The sequence below is a fragment of the Desmodus rotundus genome, chromosome 3 (assembly GCF_022682495.2).
Source record: "Desmodus rotundus isolate HL8 chromosome 3, HLdesRot8A.1, whole genome shotgun sequence".
NCBI lineage: Eukaryota > Metazoa > Chordata > Mammalia > Chiroptera > Phyllostomidae > Desmodus > Desmodus rotundus.
Genome location: NC_071389.1, coordinates 97,264,038 through 97,281,322, shown reverse-complemented (window position 1 = coordinate 97,281,322; position 17,285 = coordinate 97,264,038). Strand labels below are relative to the sequence as shown.

Here is a 17,285-nt window from a genome sequence, read left to right as displayed (position 1 = left end):
CTCTCTGCTGTGTAGAATTCCATTGTGTAAATATACCATAGTTTTTGGATCCACTCGTTTGCTGATGGGCACTTCGGTTGCTTCCAGTACTTGGCTGTTGTAAATTGTGCTGCTATGAACATTGGGGTGCACAGGTTCTTTTGGATTGGTGTTTCAGTGTTCTTAGGGTATAATCCCAGCAGCGGAATTGCTGGGTCAAAGGGCAGTTCCATTTTTAGTTTTCTGAGGAAATTCCATATTGTTTTCCACAGTGGCCTCACCAGTCTGCATTCCCACCAACAGTGCACTAGGGTTCCCTTTTCTCCACATCCTCTCCAACATTTCTTTGTTGATTTGTTTATGTTGGCCACTCTGACTGGTGTGAGATGATACCTCATTGTGGTTTTGATTTGCATCTCTCTGATGGCTAGTGATGCTGAGCATCTTTTCATATGTCTCTGGGCCCTCTGTATGTCTTCCTTGGAGAAGTGTCTGTTCAAGTCCTTTGCCCATTTTTTAATTGGGTTGTTTGTCTTCCTGGAGTGGAGTCGTGTGAGTTCTTTATATATTTTGGAGATCAGGCCCTTGTCTGAGGTATCATTGGCAAATATGTTTTCCCATTCTGTTGGTTCTCTTTGTAATTTGGTGCTCTTTTCTTTAGCCATGCAGAAGCTTTTTAGTTTGATGAGGTCCCATTTTTTTATTCTTTCCTTTATGTCCCTTGCTTTAGGGGACGTGTCTGTGAGGATGTTGCTGTGTGGAATGTCTGAGATTTTCCTGCCAATGTTTTCCTCGAGGACTTTTATGGTGTTACAACTTATATTTAAGTCTTTTATCCATCTTGAGTTTATTTTCGTGTATGGCGTAAGTTGGATCGAGTTTCATTTTTTTTCATGTAGCTGTCCAGATCTCCCAACACCATCTGTTGAAGAGGCTGTTTTTGCTCCATTTTATGCTCCTGCCTCCTTTGTCAAATATTAATTGACCGTAAAGACTTGAGTTTATTTCTGGGCTCTCTGTTCTGTTCCATTGGTCTATGTGCCTGTTTTTATCCCAGTACCAGGCTGTTTTGATTACAGTGGCCTTGTAATACAGTTTGATATCAGGTATTGTGATCCCTCCTGCTTTGTTCTTCTTTCTCAAAATTGCTGCAGCTATTCAGGGTCGTTTATGGTTCCATATGAATTTCTGCAATGTTTGTTCTATATCTGTGAAAGATGTCATGGGTACTCTAATAGGGATTGCACTGAATCTATAAATTGCTTTGGGTAGTATGGCCATTTTGATGATGTTAATTCTTCCAATCCATGAGCATGGTACATGCTTCCATTTGTTTGTATCTTCCTTAATTTCTTTCTTCAGTGTTGTGTAGTTTTCTGAGTACAGGTCTTTTACCTCCTTGGTTAGGTTTATTCCTAGGTACTTTATTTTTCTTGTTGCTATATCGAATGGGATTTTTTTCCTGAATTTTTTTCCTGATTTCTGTTTCTGCAGTTTCATTGCTGGTGTATAGGAATGCCTTTGATTTCTGGGTATTGACTCTGTATCCAGCTGTTTTGCCAAATTCATTTATTAGGTCGAGTAGTTTTTTGGTGGAGTCTATAGGGTTTTCCATGTACACTATCATGTCATCTGCAAAGAGTGACAGTTTCATTTCCTCCTTTCCAATTTGGATGCCTTTTATTGCTTTTTCTTGTCTGATTGCTGTGGCTAGGACTTCCAATACTATGTTGAATAGGAGTGGTGAGAGAGGGCATCCTTGTCTTGTTCCTGATCTTAGTGGGAAAGCTCTAAGTTTTTGTCCATTGAGTGTGATGTTGGCTGTAGGTCTCCCATATATGGCCTTTATTATGTTGAGGAAAGCTCCCTTTATTCCCACTTTGCTGAGTGTTTTTATCAGAAATGGGTGCTGTATCTTATCGAAAGCTTTTCCCGCATCTATTGATATGATCATGTGATTTTTGTCTTTGCTGTTGTTGATGTGATGTATTATGTTTATTGATTTGCGAATATTTTACCATCCTTGCATCCCTGGGATGAATCCCACTTGGTCATGGTGGATGATCTTTTTAATATATTGCTGGATGCGGTTTGCTAATATTTTGTTGAGAATTTTAGCGTCTATGTTCATCAGCGATATTGTCCTGAAGTTTTCTTTCTTCGTTGTGTCTTTATCTGGTTTTGGGACATGTTTCTTAACAGGACTCTTGGTGATGTTGTGACAGATTGAAATGCTCGCTTTCTCATACTTTAGTCTGACTTGCATTTCTCCTGTGGCCTTCAGGCTAAGAGCTCCTGCTACACATATGCTCATTATTAGAGGAATTCTACTTGAGTTTTTAGAGGAACAGCCTCTTACCAGGGGGTGCCTCTCCTTGGGAGGTGATAAAATGTGTACGGGATGGTGACTGCTTATAGAAGATTTGCAGGAGCTTCAGGGCTGACTCAGATTAGCAGGGGTCAAAGGACGTAGAAATAGTAAGAGATTTAGAGATTTCACACTTTTCCTTGTTAGTAGTCAGATGCCTTCAGTGGTCAATCATCTCTTGTTCCTCCCATTCTCCCTTCCATTCCCATTAAAGACTTCCAAATTCTGGGTTGTCAGAAGATGGATTTGAGGAACCATCTGCTCGAGTGGGCGCCTTCTCAATCAATACTGCTTTCCTTACTCCAAAACCTGATGTTTTGAATGTTGGCCTTTTGCAGTGTCTTTGTATTAGTAACAGTGGGTGCACACATTCAAGTTTGAGAAACATTGCTTTGGAAACAGCTGGAAACTGGCATTTGGGGAGGCCAATGCTTCACATTGGAGTTTCATCACTGTTGGGCACCACACGATAGCATCTAGAGGGAAACACAGCACTCCTGGTGATCACGTGGAATTCTTCAGGAGGTGAGTCCATCTTGGACTTGACTCAGGGGTCATAGTCACTGATGAGTGATTAAAAAAATGTTAATGAAGACAAGGCACAACTTCTGGGTGCCAGACCTATCATTACCTCATGCATTCCTCCAGTACTCTGTGAGGGAGGGATTCATGCCATCTGTGTCCCAGGAGAACTGACAAGGCACAAGAGGCCACTGTGCAAGGGGGAGCTGCACAGGCCCCAGGAGGCCTTGTTGGTGCTCACTCATGAGGCTGAAGTTTTATCATATACTAAGTGCCGTGTGCATACACTACAGGGGGGGCTGCATACACACTTGACAAGTCATCTCCTCCTCTAACAACCTTATTGAGATGAAATCCCCATTTTACAGATTGGGAAACTGATACAAAGTTAGGTAACTGTTCCAAGAGAGGAAATCCTAATGAATCTGAAATCTGATCCTACTCTTTCTTTCTCTCTCAACATGCCATCTTTGCCATTGTAACATAGATTCCTTTCCAAGGCTGCCCTCAGGCATGTGCAGGGAAAATAAAAACCAGAAAGCTTTGGTTGTACCAAGTGGATCTTGCTCTTTGATATAACTGAAAATTACCAAAGGTCTTCTCTCTCTTCCAGGACACAAATAGCAACAGGACTGGAAGTATGAAGACTGTGCTTGTTCACTGTGGCCCAAGCATTGGAAGAAAGCCTCAAAGCTTTCCTGATGGGCAAGTGACAAGCGGGAGAGAAGGCCTGGTTTCAAAACTCCTGAATATCCCAGCATCCCTGCCACACTCCTGTGGTTTATGGAAGAGTTGTCAGTTACATGCTTTGTGCTTTCAATTTTCAAAGTATTTTGTGCACGTATGTGACAACCCTATCAGTACACTGAGGGGATATTATTTTCTCAATTATTCAGGAGAGAAAACAGAAACTGAGGGAGGTTTCATGGCATACATGGTATTTTACATTCTGTGAGTACCATCCAGGCTCTGTCCTAAGCTCCATATAAATCTGTTTGCATGAGGATGACAAGGTCCAAAGGCAGGACTAATGGTGACCAGGGCAGCCCATCTTCTGGCTTCCCTCCCCTAATTGATGGTGCCGGAAATGCAATAACTGTGCGTTGCTTTGCTACTCCTGATAATATTTGCATGGGCTGCAGCCTAGTAACCAGCTGTGGCTGTGCCTGTTGGTGCAGCTCAATCCAGCCACACAACAGCTGATGAGGTGGGTGTCTTTGGCAGGTGAGGAAACTGAGGAATTTAAACTCAGGCCCATAACCCACATCAGGGTTCTCTGTGTGGTCCTGGCAGCCTGTGGGGCTCTTATGAGAATCTCAGCCCTGTCTCTCATAGAAGCCATTATATCCTTAAGGATGGAGAAACATGGAGAGAAGGAGCATGTAGCCCCAGGCACTGACTCAGGCTATGCAGCCCAGGGCTCACTCCTACACAGCCAAACCCTGGCCCATACAGCCTTCATACGTGTGCATCTGCTACACATTTTCCCTGGGGTCTGTGCCCCAGGTTCTCTTTGACTCTGGGTTGTGTAATTCATCATGTATTGACTTGGGCAATCAAGAGCATTAGCTTTGCATGACAAGGGCCCAGATAAGTCACATCAAAACAAAACTAAAGCAGGCTTCTCAGGTGGAGGCAAAGGGTTCTTGACCACTGACCATAGGCTCAAGAAGGGGAGAGCTTGGTGGGGCCTGGGCAACCAGCCAGCAAATTGCAATCCTAACCAATGAGGTTTCACCTAGTTCCTGGGTTTGCCAGGACAGGGCTGCTGATGACAGTCTTATGAGTTTGGGTCTCAGTGTCTTCATGGAGGCTGTGTGTTGATTCTTGAACAAGAGCTCTGTGCAGCTGGAAGTAGAGACCCCAGTGGTAGAGAAAGTAACTTTCTTTTTTTAAAAAAAAATTTTATTGTTCTTCAATTATAGTTGTATGCCTTTCATGTCCACACTTGAGACCATGACCCAGGCAGGGTTCCATTTACCATGTTATCCTACAGTGCCTATCTGGTTGTCTCTCCCATTTCCCAGATGGGCAAACAGAGGCTCCATTTTCTTTGCTGGCTTCCTTCAGCGCTGGGTTCTTAGAACCACAAGGAGGACTTACTGGGTGCTGGTTTCCAGTTAAGCAATTAAGGACTGGGGCTTGGGAGGGGGATGCACTTATTTTCAAAGTCTCCAGGACTAAGGTGCTTTGCAAGCTCTAGGTATTGAGAAGGACACACTGTGTGTGAGCTTTCAAACAAAAGAGTCCCATGGGGAAGAATTGCTTGTTTTTTGGTTCCATAGGCAAAGAGCCTTTTCTAAATAGGTGGTGACTGTCTGACATCTTCCCAGTTGAGGATTCATCCCAGAACTATTTGGTATGGAGTCAGTTTAGATTTCCCAGCAGAAGACTTATCAGCAATGGCAGCTGACTTTACTACAGTCCTGCTGGCAGCCAGGAGCCCTTGGACTTACTCTAATCAGTGAAATAATCATCATGCTGGGCAGGAATGCTCAGCTTTATAGACAGCAAGTTCATCATTGCCAGGCTCTTCTACTTAAGCAGTTTGGGAGGCAGGGAATAGCCTCTGCCCCACCACCCAGAGTACCTTTCCCAGCTGAACCTACGGTGAGGGGAAGTAGTGCTTCCCTCTTCTTGCTCTCCTTCCATTCCTCCTAGGTACTCTCAAGAGGGAGGCCCTTATTCTATTCTCTTAGATATGATTATGTTGAGAAAATGGGATGGGCAGGGACTCACAGAGACCCAAGAGAGGCAGGGCTCCAGTATGGGCACCTCTTCTGGCTTGGATTGGGAGTAGAGCAGTCCAGAGATCAGGCTCCCTGTTTCGTCCCAGATGCCCATCCATCCCTCCTTCAATTGTGTCTCTTAAGACCACAGATGCAAGAGACCACACAACACATTCTTGGAGCAGAGGTTCCTGGCACTTCCTCATAAACATGCCCATGAGGGTCAAACCAAATTAATAGAAACGAAATAGCCCAGATTCTAAACTTGTTAGACTCATTGTTGACATATGCTTCCCTGTATCTATTTCATTAATTGGGATCACTTCTTATACTTCTCCTGGCCTCATCTGGGAGGCCAACTTTTAGTTTTAAAAAATTTATGAGAACAAACAATTGTCTAGAGCTTTGTAGTACTTTGCAAAATACCTTGGTGTCTGTGATCTCATTGTCTTATCCAAGAATTGCATGCTACAGTTAATTCGGATTTTAATACTCCTAAGTTACAAATGAGAAAACTTAGGCTCATAGAGTTTATGAAACTTGTTCAAGGTCACCTGTCCAAGGTGAGTGACCAAAGTCTCTGACTCATGGTTCAGATACAGCAAACATCCTTCACGGACTTGATGTCTGATTGCTTTATGCCTTCACTGTACTTAACTTGTCTATTTGCCAGGATTGGTTTCTGCCTACCACGTGGTGTAATGCAAGACATCAATATTGAACAAGTACTGTTCTGATAGAAGGACAAAGTGCACTCACATTCCTTGGTGTTGGGAGGTGCAAGGAGGCAGGAATAGCAGACCATGCTGTATATGTTCCTGGGTCTTTTTTCCAATATGTAGTAGCTATAGGAGGGAAAAACAAGACAAAGCAGGCAGGTGAGTCGGGTGCTACCACAAGCAAGTGCTGAGCACTTGGCATACCCATGACCAAAGCATGACCCAAGTTGGGCCAAAACAAACACCTGGGAATCAGGAGCCCTGTTGAGCCGGCGGCCCATTTTGATTACTGGGGGGTTTTCAGCTTGTCTTAAAATAGATTTTTTTCCCCAATATTGAGCCATTTTGGGTATTTTAAAAATCTCCTCCCCTTTTTGATTCCTTTCACTGATGAATTTTCTTAGCATGTATATGTAATCACCATTTTCATCAACATCATCCACTTGAAATATCTGCATATCCATCTTGTGTATGCCCTGTTTAGCACTTTGTGTGTCTTGCTAATGAGGGACCCAGGCATCTTTGGAGGAGGATCACCCCCTCAGCAAATGCCCATCTCAGAGCCTGTAGCTTGGTGGGTTTATAGGCAGATGTGTCCATGTCTGTGACACTGGGACCTCCCAGTGAGTACCTGCTGACCAACAGTGAATGGTGCTGGCCAGCAAAGGATGGCTACAGTAATGTCTAGAGAGGTCGCTGCAGAGAGCTTTAGAGATAGCCTAAAGTACAACAAGGTGATAACTGAAATTTATTTGATTTCTCCTCAAGAAGCACTGAACAAAAGACACCTATATACGTTCATGCTAGGGCTATATACACTTAAAGAAATGGACGAAGTTCACAGTAAGACTCTGAAGTCTTTTACCCTCCACTGATATTCTGTTATGTCTTTCAAGCTTCTTCATGTCAATATGCCAGCCCCATGACTATGCTGACTCTCAGAACACCCTACCTACAGGGCTCTCGCACCAAGGGTCGAAGTTCTATGCAGGCCACATCACCTCCTGTACCTCCCCTCTGGGCCTTGCAACTTAGGCTCCTTGCCATCTGCAGGCTTTGGCACTTTTCTTGGTGTGTACTTGTTTTCCATAAACATATATTCAGCGATGATCATGGAGCCATCTATCTCATTGTTAGAAATCAGTTTTTAAATTTTTTTCTTTTCTTTCTTTCTTTATTTTTTATTTTAATTGTTGTTCAATACAGTTGTCTCCATTTTCTCTGCACCACTCCCCCCAACCCCAGCCATCCCCACTTCCCACCCTTGATCTTACCCCCCTTTGATTTTATCCATGTGTCATTTACACATGTTCCTGAAAAAATGAGCTGAATGTTCTCCATTACCAACATTTTCAAAAAATGAAAAATCCCTCTCTCCTGTTGAATTTTTCCAAGGTTGTTTTTTATTTTTTATTTTTTTGTATTAGCTCTGTACAACCCTGGCTGATGGCAGCTGTAAGTGGTAGCATGGTGCAGGAGGGCTGGGGAGTCTTCAGACTCCAGCCTCCATGAACTGGACCATTACCAATAACATTATGATCGTAATTGCTCTTCCTCAGAGCCTTTTATCCTCAGATTCCTGCGTGTCTTATAAACATTAATTAACCAATCTCAAAACATCTCTCAGAAGTCCCAACAGCCAGTTTCACAATTAAGCCTTCTGTAAAAAGCCTCTTTCAAGCACATATTCTGTCACCCTCCAGAACTCATCCGTGTTCAGGAAGCAGGAAGCCACGTTGGGGCCACAGTGCTTCTGCTCCCAGGAGGGGCTGTATGTCTGCATGTGGCCTCATAAGGGTGGCAGGCTCTAGGTCAGTCCTCCTGCACGTTTCTGACATCCAGACCCAGTGTGAACCCCAAGAAGTAATATATCTGCAAAGAAGGATTCCTCATGGTTAACTTGACAAAAATTCATAACCAGAGTTTAGCAGCCATTGTCGAGAGAAGCCTCTCACTCTGCATTTCAAGGAAAAGCTGAAAACTGAACCTTTGGCTTCTTGCACTGTGCTCCTGCAGGTTGAGTCAACCCTTTCCATTCCAACAAGGAAGGGAGTTCCTGATATTGTATTTTGACTACTGGGCTGAAACCTGCCCCATCCAATTGAAACTACCCAGCTATAACTTCATTTGCATCTTTACTAACCAGTCAGAGCTGCTCCATAACAACCAATCAGAACACATGAAGCTGGCCAATCAGCACAGTGTTATTTGGACCAGAGAGTGCAAATTTGGATTTCTCATTTGCATAAAAATGGATCAACCCAGGACTATCATGGGGACTTTTTCTATAAAAGCTGGCCTCCCCTTTATCTTTGTGGAACACACCTTCAGTTTCCACTAGAGGTTGCTTCTCCTAGTTTTGCAAACTGTTTACCTAAGTAGAGTTTCTCCTTTTATCATACCCCAAGCTGAGGACTACTGTTGGCGTTAGATTCATAGCAGAGACCTTTTGTTGACACTACTATTATTTGCTCCTCTTCTCATATCCACCTCCAACTGCATTTTTCTCGCCCAGATTGTGACTGTTTCTGCCCTGGGAGTCCCTCAGGGCCAGCCTTGTTCATACCTGCGTTTCCAGTAGTACCTTGTGCTAGATGCTGAGGAGGGCAGGTTCTAGGCAAGAATTGACTGGAAAAGAAGTGAATGAGAACAATTTTTTCTCTATGGAAGTTTAAAGTGTTGAGACTGACAGAAGATCCAAGGGCATTTTGTACATCTTTCTGCCCTTTTCAAAAAGCAGAACCACAGCTAAGCTCATCCTAGTTAACCCCCTGGTGCTGAACTCCATTTTGGATGAAGACCCATAGCTACCTGGGTGGGTGTAGAACACTTGGGCTTAGAACTTGGCACCCAATGGGTCCCTGGGGACACCACTGGGGGCTCTACCTTGGAATCAGTCAGCTCCCTTTTCTGGGCATGGAGGCACCTTCTTGGGCAGGCTGAGTGGGCACCTCTTGCTGATTCCCACAAGGCTCTGATGGCTGCACCTGCACCTCCTGTCCTGACTATGTGTCTGAACCAAGCTATGAAACATATTGAATAACTTAGCTGAAAAACCAATATTGAATGGCTATAATTTTTTTTTAAATGTTGGCTCCTGGAGGCTGTTATGAAGTCATGAGTATTAAATATGTCACACATTTCCTAGCATGTATTGCACAGAACATTTTTAAATGTTAGGTTTTTCTCTTTAGGACTAACCTCAACTCCTCATGGTTTAGTTCACCCCCATGACTCTCATTCCCTGCTAGGCAGGAGTAGAAAGCAATTGTTTCACTTCTCTAGCAACTTGAAGCTGGGTGTTCATTTAGGAAGCTGTGCCCTACTAAAAAGTATCAGGTCCCTTTGTCTTGCTGTAAATGTCAAATTTTCTACTCTTTGATCTCCATTTTGTCTTTTCCTTAGATCTTTTTTACTTTCTGCTTTTCTTCCAGGGTTGATTAAGGTGAGTAACCCAAGACAAGACTCAGTTTAAATGTGGCCTCTGGAATCTTCTAAGTATGTAGATTTTCTTCAAAGATTCCTTTTTCTCAGGGACCCTAAGTTTGTGCTGGATGCTGCTGATCTCTTTGATATTCCGTCTGCCTGCTGCAGTGTTGGGACGTAGAAGCTACCTCTGCATTCTCTGCCCCTGTCCTCCAACCATCCTTAAATGTCTTGTCTGCAAGGAATGGACAGGGTGTGGCAGCCAGCCAAAGGGAGCTTCTCCAATGGGTTACATGATGCCCTGAGGAAGGTTATGAAATTTCACCTCTTCTTTCATTCTCTTTTTATATTTTGTTCCCTGGTCCTCCCACATAAGCCTTTCTCAACAGGAAAGCTCCATGTACTGCTCATTGTTCAGTCAGTGTCTTGGCCATGTACTGATACACAGCAGAGATGGCAAAGAATAAGAAGAGAATGCTTGCCAAACCACAAGAGTGGAGCTGGCCAAGGCAACCTGTGGTGTCAGGAAGACAAATGGGAGGCAGTCTGCATCCGCAGCCTGGGGACCACAGGGATTTGGGAATAGAAACAACCTTTCATGGAGCTGATAGCACCAACTTGCCAAAAATCCTTGTAATCCTTCTTTGTGACATACCATGAGAGCTTTATTTTGTTCTCAAAACCTAGGGCACGTAATAGGAAGTGGGAGGCCATTGGAACCCTACCCTGATAAAGCATTGTGCGTATTAGAGGCCGTATGAGGAGGTTGGGGACTGGAGATAAAGTAGGGGCTTTCTATTTCCATGGCCTTGAGTTTGGGAGTGATTGTTTAAAGTCATATCATAGCACAGAGCCAAACTGGAAACTGACTATACATTTTCATGTCGATGGAGTAGTGAGAGGATGCACTGAGATGTGTGCTGAGATGTGTCACCTGCACAATACCCCTCCAGGCCTCACCTTGTCCTGGGTACTTAAGACATAATGTGAAAGAAGCAGATCATTGTTATCATGGAGCAGGGAGGGAGTTACTTAAGATTTCAGAGCTGGAAAAAACTTTTTAAGAGTACAGATGCTAGCCTCCCCACTAATTCTACTGATGGTTGTCCTTATGTTTTGAAGCCTTCCAGAGGCAGGGAGCTTATGCCATTCCATTGTCAAACTTCTTTCTGGTAAAAGCCTTGGGACCAAGCAAATTGTCTTCATTGCCATTGAGTAGCCTTTCTAGTAGCCGAGCTGGCACCTGTCTACGGGACAGGTCATTTATTGTGTTGGTCCCATGGCTTGTTCTTTCTGGCTAGAATGTCTCTGTGGGTCTAAGTAAGAAGGAAACAGGCTGCTCCAAGTGCATACTCACTGCCCCTTTGAGATCATCTGGAATAAAACGTGGCTGAGTCTCACAGACCGTTGTGCATGCACACATGGGTCTGAAATGCGGTTGGGTCAGAGCCAGCAATGCTGATGGGCCAGGGTCCATCTTGAACCCTTTCTCTTCCTCCTCCCTGGAGCTGCCTTACTGGGCGATCTTATTTGGACCAGTGTTTCCCACACCATTAATGGGTAGGTGACTTCCATATCTGACCTGAGGTTTGTAACTGTTTATCTACTTACGTGTTTGATACATTGGTCTGGATGTCAATACAACCTCAAAGTCCACACAGGCCTCCATCATCTTTCCACCATCATCTCCCCACAAAAATTCTTCCTTTTGTATTCTAGCAAATCTCATCACTATTCACAAAGCTGGCCAAGGCAGACATCTGAGAATCCTCTTCACGATCTCTTTCCCCAAATCCCACATGCACTCAGTCTGCAACTTCAGTCTCTGCTATCTTCCAACAAGTCTTGAATTTCTCCTCTCCCTCCAACTTCCAATGCTTCCACCTTGCCCTGGTCTTCACAACTTCCCATCTTATCCCTGTTACCCAGGCTTCTGTCTCTTCCTTAATCAACACTTTATCTTCACTGCTGCCAAGAGGGTCATTCTAAGGTACAGCCTGATTATATCCTACACAAGTCTAGATGTCTACATAGTGACCTACATCAGCATCAAGCTGAAGACTTGAGTCCTCAGCATCCTTTTCTAGAGTCCTCTCCCTCACTAGTTTCTCCACACACAGCTGCATGTACCTTCTGCTTGGCCACAGGGATTCATAGCTCCATATCCTCAGACTCCTTCCCCCTTGGGGCTTTGGCTGGAGCATTTGCACTTGGAAAGCTCTGTTCCACTTCTTAGCCATCCCAGTGTCGCCCTGAGAAGTCTTTGGAGACCCCTCTTGAACCCAGCCACAGAGTAATGGCCCTTTCTTGACTTCTAGAATATTGTGGGTACCTACCACACACTGTGGTCACTGACATTCTTGTCTCTCTCCTCCATTGAAAAGAGAGGCACCAGGGCTTTTCTCTTTTTCTCACTAGTACCTACCTACCTGGTAGACTCTTAATTCAAAGGTTTACTAAAATAAATTCCAGAGCTGTTATGCTAGGTTGTGAATATCAGGTCAGATTCTCACACTGACAGGCTCTCAAAATAAGTTGAGATTTTTGAAAAGGGTAATTTTCTTTCCAAGCTGAGCATGGCAAGGGAAACATGCTTTTTCTCAGGATATCTATAGTCAATCTATGAAACTGCATTTCTTTCATGAATTATGTATCTGCACCAATAAAAAACAATCAAGATAAAGTTCCAGGAATTGTTTAAGGTATCAGAGGCTGATTCTAGCCATCTAAATTCAAAATCCTACTAAATTTCTCTCATTCAAGTTCAGTGTGCTTAGAGCAGTCCCTTTGTATCAGACAGATGTTGGTACCATTGGGTAGGGATGTGTTGATTCTGCTTCTTCTTGTGGAGCCTCCACAACAAAATAACCTCAACAACTAAACTAAAGCGCACCAAGATAGGGAATTTTTTAAAAATATATATTTATTGATTATACTATTACAGTTGTCCCATTTCCCCACTTCACTCCACTCCATCCTGCCCACCCCCTCCCTCTCACATTCCCCCCCTATAGTTCATGTCCATGGGTCATACTTATAAGTTCTTTGGCTTCTACATTTCCTACACTATTCTTACCCTCCCCCTGGCTATTTTCCACCTATCACTTATGCTATTTATTCTCTGTACCTTCCCCCCTCTCTCCCCCTCCCACTACCCTATTGATAACCCTCCATGTGAGCTCCATTTCTGTGGTTCTGTTTCTGTTCTAGTTGTTTGCTTAGTTTTCTTTTTAGGTGTGGTTGTTAATAACTGTGAGTTTGCTGTCATTTTTACTGTTCATGTTTTTTATCTTCTTTTTCTTAGATAAGTCCCTTTAACATTTCATATAATAAGGGTTTGGTGATGATGAACTCCTTTTACTTGACCTTATCTGAGAAGCACTTTATCTGACCTTTCATTCTAAATGATAGCTTTGCTGGATAGAGCAATCTTGGATGTAGGCCCTTGCCTTTCATGACTTGGAATACTTCTTTCCAGCCCCTTCTTGCCTGTAAGGTCTCTTTGGAGAAATCAGCTGACAGTCTTATGGGAACTCCTTGGTAGGTAACTGTCTCCTTTTCTCTTGCTGCTTCTAAGATTCTCTCCTTCTGTTTCATCTTGGGGAATGTAATGATGATGTGCCTTGGTGTGTTCCTCCTTGGGTCCAGCTTCTTTGGGACTCTCTGAGCTTCCTGGACTTCCTGGAAGTCTATTTCCTTTGCCAGACTGGGGAAGTTCTCCTTCATTATTTGTTCAAATAAGTTTTCAATTTTTTGTTCTTCCTCTTCTCCTTCTGGCACCCCTATAATTCAGATGTTGGAACGTTTCAAGACGTCCTGGAGGTTCCTAAGCCTGTCCTCATTTTTCTGAATTCTTGTTTCTTCATTCTTTTCTGGTTGGATGTTTCTTTCTTCCTTCTGGTCCAAACCATTGATTTGAGTCCCAGTTTCCTTCGCATCACTATTGGTTCCCTGTACATTTTCCTTTGTTTCTCTTAGCATAGCCTTCATTTTTTTCATCTAGTTTTTGGCCAAATTCAACCAATTCTGTGAGCATCCTAATTACCACTGTTTTGAACTGTGCATCTGATAAGTTGGCTATCTGTTCGCTGCTTAGTTGAATTATTTCTGGAGCTTTGAAGTGTTCTGTCATTTGGGCCATTTTTTTTTTTTTGTCTTCGTGCATCTGTTACTTAAAGGGGTGGAGCCTTAGGTGTTCGCTGGGGCGGGGTATTATTTGTGGCTGCGCTGTGACGCTGTACGTGGGGGAGGGGCCGAGAGGGAGCAATGGTGCTTACTCCACTCTCTGCTGGATTTCAATCACTCCCTCTGCTACCCACAATCAAGTTGGGCCCCTCTGGTGCTGGTTCCCGAGTGGGTGGGCTTGTGCTTGCTTTAGGGCCCTGTGGGTCTCTCCAACAACCTCTCCTGTGATGCTGGGAGTTTCTCCTGTAGCTGCCCAACCCCCACCGGTGTTTTCACTGAGAGGTTTGAGGCTTTATTTCCCGGCGCTGGAGCCCTGGGTTAGGAGGTCTGCTTTGCTCCCCCACCATTTGTCCTGGTTTATCTATGCTTGAATGTAGGGCCGTGGGGTCTGCTAGTGGTCAGACTGCCTGCCCCGTTCATCCCACACTCTGCCAGTCTCGGTCCCGCCATGGTAACGCGAGTCCTTTCTGCCCCAGCTGCCCATCTCCGCCCCTCCTACCAGTCTGGATGAATGTTTCTTTTTTATCTACTTGGTGTTGGACTTCCTTGCCGTTCAATTTTCTGTCAGTTCTGGTTGTATGAGGAGGCGCAGTGTGTCTACCTATGCCTCCATCTTGGTTCCTTGCTAGGGAATTTTTATTTAGTCATATTTTCTAATGGAACAGTTTATTATCTTCCCTGGTTATAGGTACCTGTTTTTTTGTTCTGTTTTCTTTTTCTTTTTGCATATTGAAAAATAAGATCCTGCAATAAGGTTCCCCTACTTTCTTTATTCATTTGAAAAATATGCTGAATCATACATTGTGTCAAGGAAATTGACATGAGGTTGTCCCTTAGATATTTGGATGTGTAGGTCTGTAGCTCAGGAGGTGCTCTGAATTGAAGATAGAAAGCTAGGGAGACTGAAGGTGGGGGGCAAATCACCAGCATAGAGATGGTTCTAGAAACCACAGGAATGGATGTTTTGCAGTAACAAATTTGAACTAAGGTTAATTTCTGTGAGTTTAAAATATCTTCTTATTTTAAAGTTATTCACTTTCAACCTGTTCTTAAATTGGTGGGATTTTCTGCCTCTTTTGTTCTTCCTGTTTCTTATAGACTAATGTCCCATGTTCTCATTTGCATATATTCTTATTTTCTTCCTCCCCTCTATTCAATACAGTGAGATGATAGGTACACAGGTAGGTTGTAAAGTACAGTGCACTATTTGAAATGCCGCCGCTGCCATGACCAACACCATCACCTCTACCACCACTGCCTCCACCATCACTGACTCCATCATCATCACCAGCACTACCCTCTGCCACCTCTATCACACCTTGATCACCCTTTCTGTCACTTTCACCATGGCTTTCGGTTTCTGTGTAGCCCTTGCAGGCCTTATGTTGTATGGCCACTAGAGGGAGGCAGCAGCAACAGCAGAAGCTTGGTGTTGGTGCTTTGGTTGTACTTTCCTTATCTCATGCAGAAATTGCTAATGTGTCCTGCCTGTATAAGGGAAGATTTTATCTTTATGTCTTTCAGGCTAATTGCATTTTCATTTTGCTTGTTTTAGAAGATTTTTATATATAACAGTATTGTGATGGAATTATAGGCACCATATGACAAATAGTACTACCAGTGGTTTTTACCCTCAGTTTTTCCCAGTACACTAAAAATTCTAAAAATAATACTTTTGTACATAATTTTCATTTTTTCTCCAAAGCATTCCTCATGCATTACCTCATTGTATAGTCAACAAATTTGTTTGATTTAGGTAATCAGGAGATATTACTATGACTGATGTTCACTTAAGGACACAGAAGCTGATGTTGGGTTGGCTGACTGTTTGGTGGCAGAACTTACCATCCTTGATGCCAAGTTTCCTTATTCCAAGGATGTACTCTCTTCTCTCCCAAGCTGCCCCTTGTAGAATGGGATAGCAGGAATGACACTACACCACAGGCCTGAGGTGCTCATGTTCCCAGGGGTCATCACCAATTAGATAGTAAGGAGTTTCTACAGAATGTGTCCAAGGGTGTGGTTTGGAGCACCACATGCTTACCCAGGGAGACAAGGCCCACACTCAGCATCATTCTCCATGTCTCCTGGCATCAGCACAGTGGCCCGGAAGAAGCCTTCGCAGTCTTTGTGGCGCCTGCATATTTGATAGCCTCCTTTGGAAAACTTCTCTGCTGGGCAAGGGATGCAGCCGTAGTCCTCATCTTTGGTGCCATAGCCACAGGACTGGCCAAGGAAGAGGACAGAGGACACAGGTGAGTACAGTGGTTGTGCCTGCTATGACCAAACCTGCAGTCTTTGGGCACGTCAGACACATTGGGTGCACCAGATGCACTGTGCACTGATTTAGCTTAGGGACAACATGTAGAGCAACACAAGGTAAGGTGACAACACCCTGTGAAGGAGGGAGAGCTCACCAGGCCTGGGCAGGGGAGGGGGACTGTAGTCTGTCAGCCAGGAGGGGGGCCTTACCAGGTACGGCTCCTCCCCAGGCCCACACTGGGGACACTCATGGCACAACCCCGTGGTCTGGTTGTAGTACTCATTCTCACCGCAGTTGGAGTATTCTGCTCTGGTAGAGCACATCAGAGATACCTGACACAAGATAGGGTGGTTTATTTGACTTCCATACCTTCTGGAAGATACACATAGTTACTTGGGGTTAATGCCCAGGCAGCCCCAAGGCTGGGTGAGGAGGGAGCCTGATGGTGGGAGCCCCACTCAATCAACACTTATTTGGTGCCTCATCTCCAGGAACTTTAGCTAATAAACTGGGCAGGCAACCTTGCCTGCACAGTCTGGCTTCACTCCTGCTTCCCCTTTCCCCATCCATTCAATCTTTGAGGCATGATCCAAACTATCTTCACCTAAGAAATCTTTGTTTCATTCTTTCCAAAGTCATGGATGAGGCAGTTCCTTTCTCCAGCCTCTGGAACAGCAGATCTTTTTTTAAAAAAATTTTATTGTTATTCAATTACAGTTGTGTGCCTTTTCTCCCCATCCCTCCACCCCACCCCAGCCAAACCCCCCTCCCTCTCCCACCTCCACCCTCCCCCTTGATTTTGTCCATGTGTCCTTTATAGTATGGAACAGCAGATCTTTTAGTCACATGGTACCTCTCTCTACCTGAGGAGGAGTCATGTGGTGAAGGCCTGGGTCTTTCTCATCTGTTTGGCCCACAGGTGTGGCTCATCACATAGGCTTGGTTGTGTATATCACAATGCAAATCAGCATTTTGGGACATTTCTATCCATGAAATCCTATAAAGGGAGCCACCAACCAGGGAAATTTAATTTGAAACTAGGAACTGTTCAGGGCATTGCAGTCATTATCGTTTGCATCCTCAGAACTCAGTGA

At 44.1% G+C, this 17,285-nt stretch overlaps 1 protein-coding gene across 1 annotated transcript in view; it reads right to left on the bottom strand.

Annotated features, from left to right (window-relative positions):
* Positions 1 to 17,285, bottom strand: part of EDAR (ectodysplasin A receptor) — a 136,907-nt gene that overhangs the window by 21,491 nt on the left and 98,131 nt on the right. The window contains exons 3-5 of the mRNA XM_045189179.2: positions 16,401 to 16,523; positions 15,973 to 16,154; positions 6,358 to 6,443 (exon numbers count right to left, since the gene is read on the bottom strand). Of these exons, the coding sequence (XP_045045114.1) occupies positions 6,358 to 6,443; positions 15,973 to 16,154; positions 16,401 to 16,523 (391 nt within the window). The remainder of the gene's footprint in view (positions 1 to 6,357; positions 6,444 to 15,972; positions 16,155 to 16,400; positions 16,524 to 17,285) is intronic.